We start from the raw sequence: 19,877 nt of genomic DNA on the forward strand, positions 1-19,877 counted from the left end.
CTGCGCGGCCAGAGCCTGTGCTCCGCAACGGGAGAGGCCACAACAGTGAGAGGCATGCGTACCGCAAAAAAAAAAAAAAAAAAAAAAAAAAAAAAAAAAAAATTGCAGTAAAAGGAGTAGAAGAGTTGACTTGTCATGGTACTCAGCATTCTTACACCTACTCCAAGTCCACCCAAAGGTTATTGAAACGTGTTTGTGTATGTGTGTGTTTTATGTAAAGAATTCATTCAGCCAGGCAACAGAAATAATGCAGAAGAATGTGTTACAAAATTACAAACCTACTACAATTTATATTATGAGCTACATGGAGGAACAGATATTTCATGCTCCTCCTACCAGCAAATTTTGAGATCTTAACCAACTGTTTAACTCTTTCCTAAAAGTTCAATAGACAAAATACATGAATACTTCAGTAACCATTTAAAGACCAGCTTTTCAGTAAATTTGATGTCTATTCTATAGATCAACTTTAGACTGTAGGAAGCTATCACAGGGGCAGGCAGGAGAAGATATTACAGAAAATACTTAGAAACCTGCAAAGTTTTTTCTCTTGATTTATGAACTGCCATTATATAGTAAAGAATACTGAATGCTTTCATTTCTACTACAGTAATGAAAGAAAAAAAAGTAAAACCTTCTCCGTTTTATAGCCACCTAGTGACATCACTTCTGCCCTCCAGAGACTCACAATCTGCAGAAGGGTAGAACAAGAAAGAGGAAAACCTTATTAGAAAACAGTGGCACAGTGAGAGCAGTAATAGGCTAACAATCGTATACGGAGAAGGATAAAAAGGAGTAAAGGTAATGAGAGTGGGTAAGGTTCGGCCTGGCCTTGAAAAGTATTTTTGAGGGGTTAGGGCTGAAGGAAGCACATTTCAGTGACATAAGTTAAAGGGGTTTCTGTGGCATGATCTGAGAGCTTTAACTACTATGTACAAACTGCCCCTGTAGGTGAATATGGATAAAGTTCTGAAGAGCCATTTTATGAAATAATCAGTTGAAACACAGCCCCATGGATGAAAATAAGAGGCAGCCAGAGAGTCAGTAAAGGGTCCTGGGGGTTTCACCCATCCAGGAGGCCATGGCTGTGAGAGCTCTTTCCCTGATTTCAGTTCCTCATTCCCAATTCCAACCTCTTCATCATCAGAGCCCCTGCTCCAGTTCATGGGACATCCCTCTGGGTCCCATGACATTAAAAGGAGGAGATGTGCTCCACATTAGAACTCCAAATTATTTTTCCCATAACACTTTGAGATACAGCAGTCTATAGCATTAACCACTTTCTGTGATCAGTAATCAGTGTTTCTGATTTTCTGATTACACTTGTGAGCTGTTGGTTAAAATGTATCTTCCATATGTGAAACTGTTTCTCTAGGAGACACGTTTCAAATTCTAAATAACTGACTTACAAAATCGTACCACCCATTCATGAATTAGGGAATTATAATACTGTCAGTATAATTCAATAACGTCATTATAATTACACATTTACTTTATTATATAAGTGAATGTCAATCTGTTATGTTATTATGCAGATTTGGGAAATTGAACTTCCTAGGTTAAATGAAAAACTGTTGCAGAATATAATTAGTAGCTATTATAACAATGTATCAAAATATATCATTAGTATTCACCTGGTACTGTGGTAGCTGCTTTAGTACAAATGCATAAAAACAATAATACATTTAACATCAAATTTTAGAAACTTAATTATAATAAAGAATGTTTTGAAACTCCTTGATCTTTAAGGGATCTTAATTGTTAACTACCCTAAACTAATAATTCACTCTATGCCTCCGTTATTTAGCATCTAAAACCTGCCTTTGCTCAGAACAGAAACTCGTAAGTAGGGACTTCCCTGGTGGCACAGTGGTTAAGAATCCACCTGCCAATGCAGGGGACACGGGTTCGAACCCTGGTCCAGGAAGATCCCACATGCCGTGGAGCAGCTAAGCCTGTGCACCACAACTACTGAAGCCCATGCGCCTAGAGCCCGTGCTCTGCAACAAGAAAAGCCACCGCAATGAGAAGTCCATGCACCACAATGAAGAGTAGTCCCTGCTCCCTGCAACTACAGAAAGCCCGCAGGCAGCAACGAAGACCCAACACAGCCAAAAATTAAATAAATAAATAATTAATTAATTAAGAAAAAAAAAAACCAACAACTCATAAGTAGAATATCAAACATGTTTCCTAAAAAGTCCATTAAGTTGCTTTTGGATTTGTTAAAAATCATGTTTTATCCAAAATCTGTGTTTTGCTCCTTTAACACATGGTTTTACTTCTCAAAACACTAATGAATCCTTCAATTCAGTAACATGAACTGTATAGACAGTGTAAATTTCAAGGGGCATATTTTATAGACATGGCATAAAAAGATTACAGAATAAAAAGGTTACATATAAGAAGATTACAGAAAACAGAAAATACTGTTTTCTACAGCAAAAGGACTAATAAATTCAGAACTGATCAGGACGGCATTTCTTTATACACACCAAGAACTGACACTTCCAAAGGTTGCTACAACATACAGAACAGGTATTTCTGTATATATATCTGCTTATACTGAGAGCTGTCTTCCCAACGTAGCAAACAAACTGAGGATCATTATTTAAAATGTGGGCTTCAAATCACAATACTCAAACCACAAAACTCTCCTCTCAAATTCAAGTTATAGGCAGTTTTTATCTATAGCAAGAGTTATCATAATTGGCAGAACAAACCCCCTATTCAAAAAGCCTTCCACTAATGAAGTATCACAAAAAGCCAAAGAAAGGTTAACACACAAAACTGTGCTATACTAACAATTTAAAACACAAAGCCAAAAGCAATTCATCCTTTTCTGAGACACTCTTCATCACCATGCCATTTTCTTTGCAAAAGAATATCCTGTGGTCTTACCTAGAATATCAAGATCAAGGGTCCGTGCTAGTCTCCTTGCACCATCAGCACCAAAAATATGAGTTTTGTGTTTACATTTTGGACACTGGAAAACACTCATATTTTGGACAAGGCCCAGAACCTAGAATAATAAAGACACACTGAAATCAAAACAAAATTAAACCAAGTTTCAATCCATTATTTCAACAAGTTTTTACTGCATGCCTACTAGGTTCCAGTGATACAATAATGAATAAGTTATGGTCTCTGCTCTCAAGGAACTCAAGCTGGTGGGAGAGCAAGACACATGTCATTAACTCTAATAATGAGATAAATGCTAAAGAGTTATAAATGACAGGGATCAAAAAATTCTGTTTGGGAAGAATGAGAGGGACCTCTGAGTTGCCCAGAGAGAATCGCTTCTTCAGGTTGAGTGTGAGAAGAGGGGTTGAGGCCTACAGCAGGAATTCTAGGCAGAAGAAAGAGCATAAGCCAAGGCAGCGGACTACAACTTGTGTGGCCTTTTTGGGCTGCAACCCAGTAAGCTGCCAAGGCAGAAGCTAGTTTGGTAAGAAAGGTCAGGGTCAGATGGTAAGGTGCCAAATGCCATTCCTGTATTTGAGACTTTCTTCTTGAGACAACAGAGATGGTACCAAAGCAGCAGTGATACGCAATAAGATGTACGCTTTAGAAATTCACTTCTGAGGGCAACATGGGAAAAATAGCAGGAAGAAGCACAGGAAAAGAAATAGTTAAGAAGCTAACTGTGGACAAAGCCTCACAGTAAATAACAGCTAACACATACTGAGCGCTTATTCTATGTCAGGCACTGGGATAAGTGCTTTATATGCACTATCTTACTTACTCCTCACAAAACTTTATGAGATGGGTTTTTATCATCTCCTTTCTATAGGTGAGAAAAGTGACACAGCCAGCAAAATACTGAAACTCAGCTCTTATCAAAATGTTATTGTTCAAAGCAAAAATTTAAAGCTATATACAAAGTGTCCATCTCTTTCTGAGTTTCCCCAACTTCTGGCACAAACTAGATACTTCATAAACATTTGTTGAATAAAATAGACAGCTTCTGCAAATATAATCCTTATTCATGATCCTTTTAATCTTACTTTTTATTGATGGGAAGCCGTGGTTCTCTTCTAGAATAAAAATGGGGAAAACAACTATCAGAGGCTTAGAGATAACAATGTCTGTATCATCCTATCAATCCCACCAATAAGATTATCATTATGGGAGATATCTCTATTAGAACATTTGCATTTTAAATGCAGAAGAGAACCGATAGTCCACAATGAAACATATAAATAAGAAGGTGATCAAATTTGTTATTCTTTCTGAAAAGAGAAACAGGAAAGACTAAGGTTTTCTACAACACATGTAAATGAAGACAAATAGTGAGGGACATGAGTATGTAGGTAAGCATTTTCCAAATATCATATGCCCTTTTGCTGATGCAAAGCATCACAAAAAATAAATCACACTGTATTTTGGTAATTCAGCACCATCTTCAGAAAGTTAGAGGAAAACCTAGCTAAATACCACACAGCTTATTTTATTCACTATGTCTATATAATACACTCATTACTTGGGTAGTTTTACTGCCATTTATGTTAAATGTGATATACCCCCTAACTGTAAGGCTTTCAGCTTTAATGTAAAAATATCACTCTAGAAGTAGGAAAAGGAGAAACACAACGTGAAAATTTAAGTGAGGGTATATTCTAGTCCAGAGAGAATGGGAAAAGTATTCCTTCTCTGGAATCTCTTAGACTTCCCAAGATATAGAGGCATGGAGCAAGAGTGTATTTGAAGTTTGTTTGTGATTAACTTACTATTAAGTTGTTCACTATGGACTGTATAAATGTCTCAGACATTCTCTATATAGACTACATAAATGTCACAGACATAAGACTATAACCAAACTCAGTCTTTAATGACATCCTATTATATGCCAGTAACTAGGCTAAACACAAGGTGTAGCATATAGTGGTGAGCAAAACAGACTTGGAGCTTGCACACTAATTGGAGAAACAGATTGAAAACTTAGTGCAAAAATGTATTTTATAAACTGGAACAGCTTCTCTAGAAGCAAAGTACAGAGTATTATGAGACTGTAGAAAAGAGAGGACTCTATCTACCCTGGAGTCACAGAGGACTTCCTGCAGGAAATGTCTGATCTAACAGTTAAAGCAGGTAAAAACAAGGAGAAAGGGAGGAAACACACTCAAGACAGAAGTAGGAGCATGTCTCCTGTCTCCTTCAAGGAACTGAAATGCAGTATAGTTTAGGTATGGGGTGAGTGGTGCGAGATGAGGCCTGAAAAGTAGGCTTACAGGCCGTTTAGTGTCTGGGTTGTATGAGTACAGAGACACCACTGAAGGGTTTTAAGCAAGAGAGACCACTGTGCCTATAGTTGTAGGAGACTCATTTCTCAGGACTGTAGGGTTTTAAAAACATGGAATGGAAAAACTAAAAGGACTTGTCTTTGTGTGTTTATTTTCTTAGACAAACACAAATCCAGGGCTGTGTGCTCTGAAATCAGTCATTTCAGAGGTGATAGTTTTTAGTACTGTCTAAAATACTCTAGGTCTCCTGCACAGTTCTCTGCATAGGATTTTTTTCCTGGGCACAAGGTTAGCATTTTTCTTCTTTGCAATTAGGTGAGGACACGTAACTTGCTCTGGACAATGAAATGTGAGCTGAAGTGACATGTGTCACATCTAGGCAGAAGCTTTAAGTGCTAATTCCGCATTATGTTTCCCTCTGTCCCTGGGACTAGCAAGCTTCCAGAAAGCGGCTGCTCCATCAGCCTGGGTGCCAGAGTAAGAACAATGCAGAGGAGTGTTACAGCCAAACCATGGACGTGTAGCATGAGAGAAATAAACTCATGTTGTTTAAAGCCACTGAAATTTGAGGGTTGTTAGTACACATAATCCAGCCCATATTGGCTGACACAGGGGTGTAAGAAGAAAGTATTAAAATTTCTATTTCTTCCTTATGATTTCCTTTTTAATTCCAATTTTGTATGTGTGTTATAATGAAAATAACATATTGGCACAGTAATAAACATGTACTATATATAGATACGTAGAATTTACAATATATATTTATATATAGTATACATTATAAAATCTATATATAGGTACAGATAATTTATATTATATATCTATATATTTATATAATTTATTATATACCTATATACAGTATACATTATAGAATCTCTATATCTATAATTATATATATATTTTCAAACATCATTTATTAATTAGCATGTATAATCAAAACAATTTAGAGATAAACAACCCTCTGTATGTTTGAAATTAAGAGGTTGTGATACCTAAGCTTGGCTCTATTACTGATAATATTCTTCTAGTTAAAGGATAAATGCCCTAATACTGCTTCCTAGGTTACGTTGAACAAAGTAATTCCTCTTAACTCTAGAATTCCTTCATCTCAAAAACTTCCCACACAAATACCACTTTCCCTAAAAAATAAAAGTTGTAATGGAACAGAAGAGTTAGCCCAGAACAGACTCACACATGGAAGTCACAAATTTATAATAGAGATGACACAGCACTGCAGTGTTAATTGGATATCCATATGGAAAATAAGGAATCTTAACCTTCTATCTCACACCATACACAAATATTAATTACAGATGGATTGGAGAGCTAATATGAAAGATAAAACAAAACACGTTTGGAAGAAAACAGCAAAATAAACTTATAAACTTGGAGGCAGGCAAAGATTTTTCTAGCAGGACACAAAGAAGCACTAAACATAAATGAAAATTTTTTGTTAAATTCGACTACTTTAAAATTAATAATTTATCAGAAGACATAGTTAAGAGAGTAAAAAGGCAAGCTACAGAGCAAAAGATGATATCTATAATATACATATATAACAAAGGACTTTTATCTAGAATAAATAAAGAATTCTTACAAATCAATAAGGAAAAAAAAATCAGATAATACAACAGAGAAATGGGCAAGAGACTTAACAGGAACTTCATAAAAAAAGATACCCAAAGATGAACAAACATGAGAAAAAGTGTTCAATTTTAATTATCATCAGGGAAATGCAAATTAGAACCACAACGAGATACCATACATTTATGCTTAAGATCTGATTAGAACAGAAAAACGTCCTTGTGACTACAACAACCACCCCCCCCCAAAAAAACCCAAATACCAAATGTTGGTGAGGTCATGGAACAACTAAAACTCATAGCTTCAGTGGAGTGTAAAGTGGTACACCATTTTGGAAAACTGTTTGGTAGTTATCTACTTAAAGTGACGTATGCCTATATTAAGGCACAGTATTTCCACTCTGTTATACATTAACAAAAAATGTGAACAGTTACCAAAAGACATTACAAAAGTGTTCATAACTAATTATCCAAAAATGAAAAACTACACACATGTCCATCAACAGTAAAATGGACAAATAAATTGTGGTATATTCACACAATTGAATGCTACTCATCAATGAGAATGAGAGAACTATAGCTGCAATCAACAGTATGAGTGAAGCTGACAAACATAATTTTAAGCAAAAGAAGCCACACAAAAGTATATACTTATTATTCCATTTATAGTAAGTTCACAAACAGATAAAACTAATCTATGGTGTTATAATTTGGGTTCTGCTTTGGGGGTAGTGATCAGAAGGTGGCACAAGGCAGGAGCTTCTGGGGTACTGGTAATGTTCTGTTTCTGAATACAAGCAATGGGTGTGTTCACTTTGCAAAAATTCATTGAGCTATATACACTCACAATTTATGCCCTTTTGTGTATGTATATCAGACTTCAATAAAATGTTGGCTTTTACAAAAGGTGGTCATGTGAACAGCGGCCAATAAAGCAATAAGAACAAATAACCAAAATGATGTTTTATTGGTCATCTTGTGAACCTGCACCCAAAAATAACCATCTGTTTTAAACAGAAAATATTCTATAAAAACAGAGGTTGCAGTAAAACTAAGATGAGGTCTTTGGAAAGAACAATCCCCTATTCTTTCCACATGACACTCCAAGGAAAGAACTGAAATAAAAGCCTAAGCCCAGAGAGCTCTGAAATGATGGAGTTCTAGCCCATCAATGTCTAATAAGGTAGCCACTAGTTCACATGTGGCTACTAAACACATGAAATGTGGCTAATCTGAATTGGGATGTGCTGTAAGTGTAAAATACAAACTGGATATCAAAGACTTAGTATAAGTAAAAGAATGTAACATATCTCAATAATTTTTTAGAGTTTACAAGCTATTCTTTAAGTTTTTTCATTGAAGTGTATCATGAATACACACAAAAAGTACGCAAATCACAAGCGCATGACTGAATGGACTTATCATAAAGTTAAGTAGGCCCAGGTTACCATGATGCTGTCAGTAAAACATTGCCAGCACCCTAGAAGTCTCCTTGTATACTCTCCAAATCAGGTTGCCAAAAGTATAAACTAACAACATGGTGGTTAGATTTCTAACAGCATAAATTAATTTTGTTGTCTTGAATTTGATACGAATGTAATAATGCAATGTATTCTTCTGTGTCTGTATGATTCATCCAGCTAAACCATGTACATCTGTAGTTCATTTTCAGTGAGTCCTAAGATTCCATGATGACTATATCACAGTTATGCATTCTCTTGTTAGATCATCCGTGTTGTTTCCAGATTTTTATAAACAATGCTTCTATGAACGTTTTAATACATGTCTTTTTTGCTGGGTATTAGGTTATGCATATTTAACTTCAATTAAAAAAACGCCCGTTTTCCAATAAAATTCTACCAATTTATACTCCCACTAGCAAATGAACGAGAACTCCAGCTATGCCACAGCTTCATCAACATTTGGTATCATCAGGCTTTTTTCATTTTGGCAAGTATAGTAAGTATGGAGTAGTACCTCATTATGCTGGATTTTCAATTGTCAATCTGTTTATACCAGGAACTATATTTCCTAGAATCTCCTTCCTTATATGTCTCCTGGTTAAAGTTCACCACAGGTAAAGTGGCATGAGATTTGGGAAGAGAAGGTGTAGGCTTAGGCCTTACACTCTAAAGGTTTCCTGTGGGCAGAGGTGGTGACAGAAATGTGCAGAGGTACAGGTGCATTCCAGTTTGTTCTCATTCTGCCTCTGTGCCCAGCTATCCTGTGCACTGTGTTTTTAATTTGTGTTGCCAAAATTAGTAAGGAAGTTAAGCATATTTTTACATGTTTATTGGTCATTTGTATATTCTGCTCTGTGAAGTATCTGTTCAGGTCTCTTGTCTATTTTTTCCATTGATTATGTGGTTCTTTTCCTACTGAATTGTCAGAATTCCTAGTATTTTTAAATGCAATTCCTTTTTGCTTGATTCTCAATTTTTATATTGATTTCATGCTGAAATGACAGTATTTTCAATATACTTAGTTAAGTATACTATTAAAATTAACTTTACCTGTCTTTTCCTATTTTTAAAATAATGGCTACTAAAAACTTTAAAATCACATTTGTGGCTTGAATTATATTTCTCTTGGACAGTGCTGCTGTTGACAACTAAAGGCTGACTGTAGAACTTATTTTGATAGTTCTCCTACCTAATGTTGCTCTAAGGTCCTAAAGATGCAAAAAAAAATTTATCAGGGTCTGTGATTTATGAATATTTTAAAAAATTGAACAGAAATGAAACATTTACCTTTAAGACTATTCAGGACAGATAAACTGCCAAGTTTCTTTGCTTTTAGTTGAAATTACATCAACTGAGTGTGCTAACACTCGTGTGGTTATCTCTTTCTGTTCAGAAGCTCATACAACAGTCACACACACATATATTTAACTAGAAAAGAGAAAATAAATTACTTCCTAAGATATGCAGACTATGTGGCTGAACAACTTTTTCAAAACATAGGGTTAGCTGGAAGAAAATTTACAAGAGAGCTTCCAGTATTAAAAAGATTAGAAAACACTGCTCTCTTCATTTAAGAGCAGTCCTCTATACTCAATTATTTTTGAACAGGGGTAGCTAATGTAATAAGAAAGAAGATTATAATGCCCATATTACAATTCATAAAAATTCTGCTTTTAAATAGGAAAGAATACATATCTACACGACCACCCCCTACCCTCACTCCCCAAAAAAGCCTTATATTGTGTGAATACTTTATATGTTGTTAAGCTGTGTTTATTGTAGAGCTATTTTGTGTATCCTTTGATCATAGAAACATTAGAAAACAGTTGCTTTGCCATAGTTTAATTTACATAATACCACTGAGACGCAGCTGTAAGCACGCTCAATCATTTTTTAATGTCTCATCAAAGTATAAGATCCTTTTTTCTTTTTACCTCAGCTGGTTTTACTGAAAAAAGTAAATGCTACATGCCTGTCTAACATCAGCCACCACAAACCTTTAGCATGTTATTCTTACATTATTCTAATCCATCACTGGCTCAGGAGGGTACCTCTTTTATTAACTTTTAAAAAATTGACTGTCTTGAAATATCAACATTGCCCTGAAACACTGGATTTTTGTGTCTAAATGTATTGAATTAAGCAGGCTCAAAAGACCCCAATTTTAATTTCTTCTTGGCATTTTAAACCCAGATTCAGGTAAGTAACAAGCAAGATTTTCAGGTTACTATATAATCCAATTTTTCAAGGCTACAATCAGGTTAAATTCTTGCCGGATGGAACCTGTCACAAGGATTAAGAGCTATGATTTAAGAAAAAATGAAGGGGAAAAACTCACTGTTAAACAGAGAATGAATAATAACAAATGAAATTATTAGATTCACAAGTGCTTTTCAGTTCTCCATTAGCCTTGAACCAGTTTTTGGTATATTCCTTGAAGCATGTGTACAGATATTATAATTTTAAAAAATGAGATGGGTGTTCTTGTTTTCTCTTTCAGAAGTAGTCTGGTAATGGAAAAAACAATTAATGGGGAGGCCTGCGTTCATTCTCCTCTCAGGGACCAACTAACTACCTCCGGATCCATGAAGTACAACTTAACTTCTCCATGCCTTGAATTCTAAAATGAGGGATTGTAATGATCTCTAAAACCTACCACTGTAACAATAACATTCAGAGCTACCCTTCACAATGTCATGTGCTAAGACCTATGCAAAGTACTGTACATGTAATCTCACTTAACTGCCACAACGACCTATGAGATGGGTCACTAAACACTTAAGCTAAATTATTTGCTCAAGGTCACACAGTTAGTGAATAACAGAGCCAAAATTCAAATCAGCTGGGTCTATGTGTGGAAGTCACAAAACCAAACGACAAGTAAATGAACTGCAGGATTTTGTTCATGCAACTAGATGGCCTAAAACTATTGACCAGTCAACCCAGTTCAGTGGGGAGATTTAAAACAGTAATTAAGAGCACAGTTATAAGGGAAGACCTGATTTGAACCATCTTCATCATTCACTGATGCAGCTGAGCCTCAGACATCATTCCCTTCTCCTGGCTATGAAACTCCCCTTTCCCTTAACACCCTCAGTATACCTCTCCTGACTGTCAACAGAACCTATGGTCCCCTTAACTCCTCTCCATTTTTCAATCCACCAATTTTCTGTCTTTACTTGCCCTAGGCAATCAGGACCCCAAAGGAAAGCAAATTTAAAGGAGACTCCTCTTAATCTCTCATGCTGTGATAATTCTATGACATTCACATTACTAAACCTCAACTCTAGATAACCCACAGAAATAGCAATTAAGAATGTGGGCTCTGGAAAGCAGACCATTTAGGACAGGATCCCAGAGGCCCACTAAACAGATGGGTAGCCTTATGCGAATTATTTAATCTCTCTGTACTACAGTTTCCTCATCTGCAAAATGGGGAAAATAATGTTATTACTTCACAGGGTTGTTGTGAGGGTTAGATTAGTTTAATTCATGTAAATCACACAGAACAGCATTCTCGTTTAAAGCATACATGGACTTCTGAGAGATGCTAGAGAAAGACAAAAATGAGCAAACATCTTCAGTCTCTAAGATGCAACTATGGCCGAGATGCATAATGCTACCTACTCAGTCTTATAAAGGTTGTCACTGAAGGAAAGTCATTTTTCAAAAGTGGAAAGATTACCCAATTGTGCAGAAGGAAGCCACATGCGATACATCATGTGCAAACTAATAAATAGCGTTCCTAGAAAGAATACTAACAGCACCTTCCAAGGCCTGCAAAGCCAATAATGAAAGGTTCTCTAAATACATCAAAGGTATTAAATTTCTCAAAGAATCAAGGGAGAGAACTTGATGATCATAGAGGAAAAAACTATGCTCAAGGATGAAAAGAATAAATGTGTCACTTGCCTCCACTTTCATGTAAGATTACCTATTTCTAAATTGTTTTGTGAGGTAGATAGGCTTGAGGTATTAAAGAAAATAGAACTTTTGGGGTCCAAAAGACAAACTAGATGCTGAACAAGCTCCGAGACGGATACGATGAACACATAAGTTTTGAAGGCATTCAAGGGTGAAGATGTGAAACTCCTGGTCCAAATGGATAGCCTACTGCCATGAATGGTGACTGTGCCAGGAAAAGAATAAACTACAATTCTGATCCTCATCACTAAGAACAACTTGTAGGGGCTTTGGTAATAAAAATGGAAAATGGAAAGAAAACATTGATAAGAATCAACTATTTTAGGTTCTAAGATCACCTAATTTTTCTTAGGAGACAGTATAATCATTAACCCTTACAAATAAATACCACAAAATCCACACCGCAGTAGGACTCTGTTTTTTTGTTTTTAGCCAGCTGGAAAAGAAAACCTGCTGGCTAAAAACAAAAGCAAAATTCCTATCTCTCTTTTATAAAATAATTAACTATTTGCAAGGCTGAAATAGTCATAGAATTTTCTCTCTCTCTCTCTTTTTTTTTTTTGGCTGAGTTGGGTCTTCGTTGCTGCACACGGGCTTTCTCTAGTTGCGGCGAGTGGGGGCTACTCTTAGTTGCGGTGTGAGGCTTCTCATTGCGGTGGCTTCTCTTGCTGCAGAGCACGGGCTCTAGGTGTGTGGGCTTCAGTAGTTGTGGCATGTGGGGTCAGCAGCTGTGGCTCACAGGCTTAGCTGCTTTGCAGCATGTGGGATCTTCCTGGACCAGGGATCGAACCCGTGTCCCCTGCATTGGCAGGCGGATTCTCAACCACTGCGCCACCAGGGAAGTCCCTAGAATGTTCAAAATTAATTATAAGAAAAAAAAAAGTTCAGTGACCAGCATTAGGCTTTAATATATTTGTTGCCACGTCAACTATAGCACAGACAGCTAGCTGCTCACCAAAATCCATGGTCTCATCTTTCTTGCTTAGCACATAGCTAACCTATGTTTCTCAGGCTCCTTGAGAAACATGACTGTGATCACATAACAGAGTTTTAGTTGGGGGAATGAGAGTGTAAGTACGTGTGCCACAACCAGACCTCATCCATAAAAAGCTCCCATGACATCTCTCTGTACTGTCTTTCTCTTCTGGCTAGCTCAAATGAGGATGGCCCAATGGTGACCTTAGAAGTCACATTTTAAAATGGCAGAGGCTCCAACAGCCTAAATGACTTTGTGGAAGAAAGCCACCATGCTCACCTGTTCATATACTAGTACTGTTACATGAGCAAGAAAGAAGCGTCTATTGTGCTTGCATCATTATAAATTTTGAGGTCTACTTGTGACAGCAATTAGCCGACATTAAATAATGCAAATTTTAAATAATGCAGAATTTTAGACTCTAAATAACTTTAACAACTTAATAAATCTAGAGAACAATTTAGGCTCAACTAAAATACTCAAGAAATAAGGAGATCTCAAAGACACTATTTATCTAAATTTTTAAAAATTTCTTGTTAAAATTCTTATTAGCAAATAAAGAGACTAGTCAAAATACCTCAGCCAAATACAAAAACACCTATGAACTATAAATTTATGTTTCATGATAGCAATTATAATAAACATTAGTTATATAACATTATATTGACATCGAGTGATTAGATTGTACCAAACACTGTACTAAGCCCTCACTTAATTCTCACCTCAACCCTCTGAGGGAAATACTATTATAATTCCCATATAATGAACGAGAAAACTGAGGCACAGATTAAGTAACTTGCTCAGGTCATACTGCTAAAAAGTGACAGATCTAGGATTTGAACTCTAGCATTCAGACTCCCGAGCTCACCCTTCTTAACTACTATGTAAAAGTGCCTCTGTAAGCTGTACCCTACTGCCTTAAAATTATAATACAATTTCTAATGTAATTTAATTTGCAACCATAAAAGATATACTTAAAGAATATAGCTCTCTATGTGCTTTAAAAAATCTGTGTATAAGAGGCTACAAATATACAGATAAATAAAAAATCTGGTTCGGTTAGGAGAAGGGACAGTCACATACATCATGTGATGTGAATAGTACTAAAAAGGCCAACACCAAATCATTTTCTCTACCAGTCTCTTCCTTGCCAAACAGTTTTAAATCACAATGCTTAGAGATCGGGCAGGGATTTGTGACTGAGAATCTAACCTCTTATTTCTAGTTCACTGTCAACCTGAGTAAAAAACTAGCTCCTGGTAGATTTATTAACGGCAGCATAACTCTCAAAATCCCTTTGATTTCTGCCTTTTTTTTTCTAACCACCCTACTCTATGTAATCAATTGCCAAGCCTGTCTATTCTTCTTTCAAAATGTCGATTACATTTATTTCCCTTTCCATTTTCATTGCCATTACTCTAAATCAGACCCTTACTGCCTATCACCTATACTAGCGTTTTCCCAACTTATTAAAACTGTCTTATAAGAAAAATATTTGACATCTTCATCTGATACAAAAACACACGTATATATGTTTATGACTGAGACCATATCCCTATGAAATAACACTTTCTCTTCCTAAGGGCAATTTACCCTGATATTGTTTAAGAACTTTGGTTACATCTCTCACTGAATTGATTTCCTGACTCATTTGTGGGTCACAACATGCACTGTGAATGACTGTGACCATTGCTAATGCTTCCTTACTGCCTCCACACTCTCCTGGCTCCTATTCTTTCTATTCATCTCTATCAGATTAAATCCTTTTAAAGCTCCACTCTAATTTTGTCTATTTCCTATCCAGCATTCTTTATGGACGCCTCTAAAAATCTCAAGAAGAATGTCCAAATTTCTTACTCTAGTGTCTAAAGCTTGACTAAACCTAGGCCTAGCAAAGACATATCCAAACATATTACTTCAGCTATAGACAAATTGAACAACCCTGAACACTTGTGATTTCCTGATTCTTTTCAGACTGAATTCTGTCCCTCCCCCAGTCCTGTGATATACCTATGAAAATCCTCCTCCAATCATTCATTCAGTATATATTTAGTGCAGCTATATGTTCTGAACACAGAAGGGGGTCAGTGGCTGGAGCTGACCTTATGGCACTATAAATGTGAAAGTACTGACAAAATGTGAAAACAGTTACAAAAGGGGAGACAGAGTGTTACTAAATCATACACTAGAAAGAGCTTACCTAGTCAACAGGGTCAGGGTAAGTCCCCCAGAGAAAGAGCTGTTCAATCTAAGCACCAAAGGGGGCTTCCCTGGTGGCGCAGTGGTTGAGAATCTGCCTGCCAATGCAGGGGCCACGGGTTTGAGCCCTGGTCTGGGAGGATCCCACATGCCGCGGAGCAACTGGGCCCGTGAGCCACAACTACTGAGCCTGTGCGTCTGGAGCCTGTGCTCCGCAACAGGAGAGCTGGCGACAGTGAGAGGCCCGCACACCACAATGAAGAGTGGCCCCCACTCACCGCAACTAGAGAAAGCCCTCGCACAGAAATGAAGACCCAGCACAGCCAAAAATAAATAAATTAAAAAAAAAATCTAAGCACCAAAGGATAAAAAGGAGCTACAGGTGAAAAGTGAGGGTAAAGTGTTCTCAGATGGGGAAACAGCATGCTGAAGTCCATGAGAAGAGAAACTATGGAAATCTTCCAGAAGTGAAAGACGACCAGGTTGCCTGTGGCAGAGATAATGCCAGTCAGAGCGGCCTTGAGGTGGGAACAGCAAATTGTGGATGGCATTATATCCCAGGTCAAATATCAGTATAGGGAGTATTCATCATATGCATGCTACATGCCAGGTAGTGAACATTTAAGGATTTTTAAGGCATGTTTATTGCCCTCCAAGAAGAGCTCACATTCTTCTGATGGGACTGACAAGTAAACTTGTAGTGGGATAAGAGCCAAACTAGATATATGTTCAAGTGGTTCAGAGAAAAAATTATTAATCTTTTCTGGTAGTTTGGGAAAAGCTTCCTAGAGGATGTAATGCCTGAGCAGGGATTTGAAAAATGAATATGAACTGACAATGGCTTCTCAGGGAAGGGACCAGCATGTACAAAATTACACGGACATTAAAAACAAATAAACAAACAAACAGAAAAGAATGGCTTTTCCATGAAAACCTTCCTTGATAGAGAAAAGTGTTCTCATGTCCCTCAGAATTTAGGGCCCCTGCACCATAATAGAGTTAGTCTACAAAATGATAATGTACTTAAGGAAAAAAAAAAGGCTTCATCCTCACCTTTTTTTAAATCACCAATGGAGCTTACCACAGTACTTGGCTTATAGAAGGCACTCAATATAAGTAAATATATATTTGTAGAATAAACTAATAGCTATTTATTGAATTAAAATTAAGTGATCCCTTATGTACAGAAAGAATAAGAGAGTATACTTTAATATACTCTTCAGGAGCTGGAAAGGAGATTACCTAAGAAGAGAGGGCTGGATAGTGAAATCCCTGTGACTCTAAAAGTTCAAATGGTAGGGGAAGGGTTCCAAATTGAGGTGCCTGGTTTTCCCTTATAAAAGAAGGCAACAAAAATGGATGAGGTAAACAAGATGAAAAGACAGCCCTCAGAATGGGAGAAAATATTTGCAAACAAAGCAACTGACAAAGGATTAATTTCCAAAATATACAAGCAGCTCATGCAGCTCAATATCAGAAAAACAAACAACCCAATCCAAAAATGGATTTAGAAGACCTAAACAGACATTTCTCCAAAGAAGGTATACAGATTGCCAACAAACACATGAAAGGATGCTCAACATCATTAATCATTAGAGAAATGCAAATCAAAACTACAATGAGGTATCACCTCACACTGGTCAGAACGGCCAGCATCAAAAAAATCTACAAACAATAAATGCTGGAGAGGGTGTGGAGAAAAGGGAACCCTCTTGCACTGTTGGTGGGAATGTAAATTGATACAGCCACTATGGAGACCAGTATGGAGGTTCCTTAAAAAACTAAAAATAGAACTACCATATGACCCAGCAATCCCCTGCTGGGCATATACCCTGAGAAAACGACAATTCAAAAAGAGTCATGTCCTACAATGTTCATTGCAGTTCTATTTACAATAGCCAGGACATGGAAGCAACTTAAGTGTCCATTGACAGATGAATGGATAAAGAAGATGTGGCACATATATACAATGGAATAATACTCAGCCATAAGAAGAAACAAAATTGAGTTATTTGTAGTGAGGTGAATGGACCTAGAATCTGTCATACAGAATGAAGTAAGCCAGAAAGAGAAAAACAAATGCTAACACATATATATGGAATCTTAAAAAAAAAAAAATGTTCTGAGGAACCTAGGGGCAGGACAGGAATAAACATGCAGACGGAGAGAATGGACTTGAGGACATGGGGAGGGGGAAGGGTAAGCTGGGATGAAGTGAGAGTGGCAATGACATATATACACTACCAAATGTAAAATAGATAGCCAGTGGGAAGCAGCCGCATAGCACAGGGAGATCAGCTCGGTGCTTCGTGACCACCTAGAGGGGTGGGATAGGGAGGGTGGGAGGGAGACTCAAGAGGGAGGGTATATGGGGATATATGTATCACTTTGTTATACAGCAGAAACTAACACAACATGGTAAGGCAATATACTCCAATAAAGATGGTAAAAGAAAATGGATGAGAATGACACAGCACATAAAGTAGTCACCATTAAAAATGTGTAAGATTGAAAAATTGTTATTATTTTTTTAAAAAAATAGTCTATCTACAAATACCGAGATAATCAAGGATTTGGCAGAGTTGATATCATTTCAAGCAGAGAACAGAGAATTTAATAGTCATCTCTTCTTCTCCTTTCCCTATCTGAGCCTTGAGTTTTAAGAAATTATTTAAATTAACTTCAAAATGTTCTTGTAGACATTAATAAACTCTGACCATACCAATGAATTCCAAAGACATCACTGTTTCCATGGTAACTAATGCACTTCAAAAGGAAAAAACAGAGAGCAAGACTAAAACCCAGGGAAAAAATGAAATAAAGTGGTATACACAAGGCATAACATTTCTCCTTTACATTTACGGAACATTTTCTAATTTCAGACTCCGAGTGCCAGAAGGATCTCAGAGGTCATCAAATCCACATCCTACTGGAAGCCAGGATTCCCTTTACAATGCAGCTATACAGTGGCTGTCCTCCAACTGCTTACAGAGCTCTCTGCTGGGAAGTTCTCACTCATTCACTTGCAAAGATTACTGAGCACCTGTCTTGCTCTGCAGGTTAAGAGATGATTAAGACATTCTCCCTCTTTTTTCAAATTTTTGCTGTTTAGAAGGCAAATAACTAAAACGGGTGAAAAATGAGGGCTATAATAAAGGTACAGTAAGAGTCAAAAAATAATAGAGGGAGTATGCATTTCCAATGACTTTCATTTCCACTCCTCTTCAGCTCCACACATCCATGAGCAATCATATCCTGTACCTTGTCGTGACCCAGGACTGCTCCGACTCTGCAAACTTACACTCCGACATCCACTTTCAGATCACAAACAGCTCCTTTACTCCAAAACTAATCCTCCACTGGTCCTATGAGCCTTGTGCAGCCCAAGATCCTTCACCTGGAATACTTCCTTGCTGACAGCCTCAACTTTTATCCTTCAGTGGCACCCACCTAACAAAAGTCTGGCTTCTTCTCTTTTAAAAACTTTTCTCTCAAGGATTTCATGATGCTTTAGAGTGAGCTGGACACATGCCTCCACCCTCATCTTACAGGAATGAGAAGCTAAGCATTCACTTAAATGCTGATAGAATGGCTATTATCCTGACCTTGAAGTGGCAGTAAGAAGGATTATGAATTATTTGTTCTCATAATTTTTGGTGGATAGCTCTAACTTTTTGCTGATTTATAGTTTAAAATCTCATATGAATAATCTTAGTTATCTGAGTAGGCATTACTTGCATCTCGTTTATCTTGGAGGGCATAACAGGAAATAATACTGTTAAACTAAGTGCTTCATTGAGACAGTTTTCTATCTGAAATGGGCATTTGGTTACCATTGCTTTAAAATTTTTCCAAGCTAAACTTCAAACACAGAACACCATGGGGGGTTTTATCACTCATTTATCCTCATACAAAACCAGGCCCTCAAACATTTTCCGACTCTGCTAGTGAGAATACCCTCAAATCAACTAGGAGGTAAGCACACAGGCATCATCTTTTCCAGGGTCCTCAATTTTCATAAGGGCATGTTGATCCAACCAGAGCTCCATGGCTTACTAACTGTGTACAGGTCTGCACTAACTGGCAAGGGAGAACAGGTACTTGTTGAAGAGGATCATCTCAACTCCACTACTCTACAATTTTATACTTTTCAGAAGCTCCCCTGAGATAAAAAACATTTACAAAAGCTTCCCTGAGAGTCTATTCATTCTAATACATCATTGGTTCTTATACTGCATCATGCTCTCATTGAAGAATTCTCTCCATACCAAAACAAACACAAAGTGTACAATTTGGTGGGGATGGGGAAGGAGAGAGAATCATGAGACCCTCTGAAGCTAATCCCTGGCTACAGTCTAAAAAACTCTGCTCTAGGCACAAAAACAGACATACGGATCAATGGAACAGAATAGAGAGCCCAGAAATAAAACCACACAGCTAGAGTCAATGAATCTTCCACAAAGGAAGCAAGAATGTACAGTGACAATCT

The 19,877-nt window shown here is 37.1% G+C and overlaps 1 protein-coding gene across 16 annotated transcripts in view; it reads right to left on the minus strand.

Moving 5' to 3' along the window:
- NUBPL (NUBP iron-sulfur cluster assembly factor, mitochondrial) overlaps window positions 1-19,877 on the minus strand; it is a 277,378-nt gene that overhangs the window by 23,175 nt on the left and 234,326 nt on the right. For 15 of the 16 annotated variants that reach the window (XR_013825372.1, XR_013825373.1, XM_079908479.1 and 12 more), the window contains one exon: window positions 2,902-3,022. Coding sequence is in view for 13 of the 16 variants with exons in the window: in XM_079908479.1 (XP_079764605.1) it covers window positions 2,902-3,022 (121 nt within the window). In the remaining 3 variants the exon portion in view is untranslated. Of the gene's footprint in view, window positions 1-634; window positions 692-2,901; window positions 3,023-19,877 lie in introns of all 16 variants that reach the window. The other variant, XR_013825374.1, reaches the window with a different exon arrangement.

The sequence above is a fragment of the Stenella coeruleoalba genome, assembly GCF_951394435.1.
Source record: "Stenella coeruleoalba genome assembly, chromosome: 2".
Taxonomy (NCBI): Eukaryota; Metazoa; Chordata; class Mammalia; order Artiodactyla; family Delphinidae; genus Stenella; species Stenella coeruleoalba.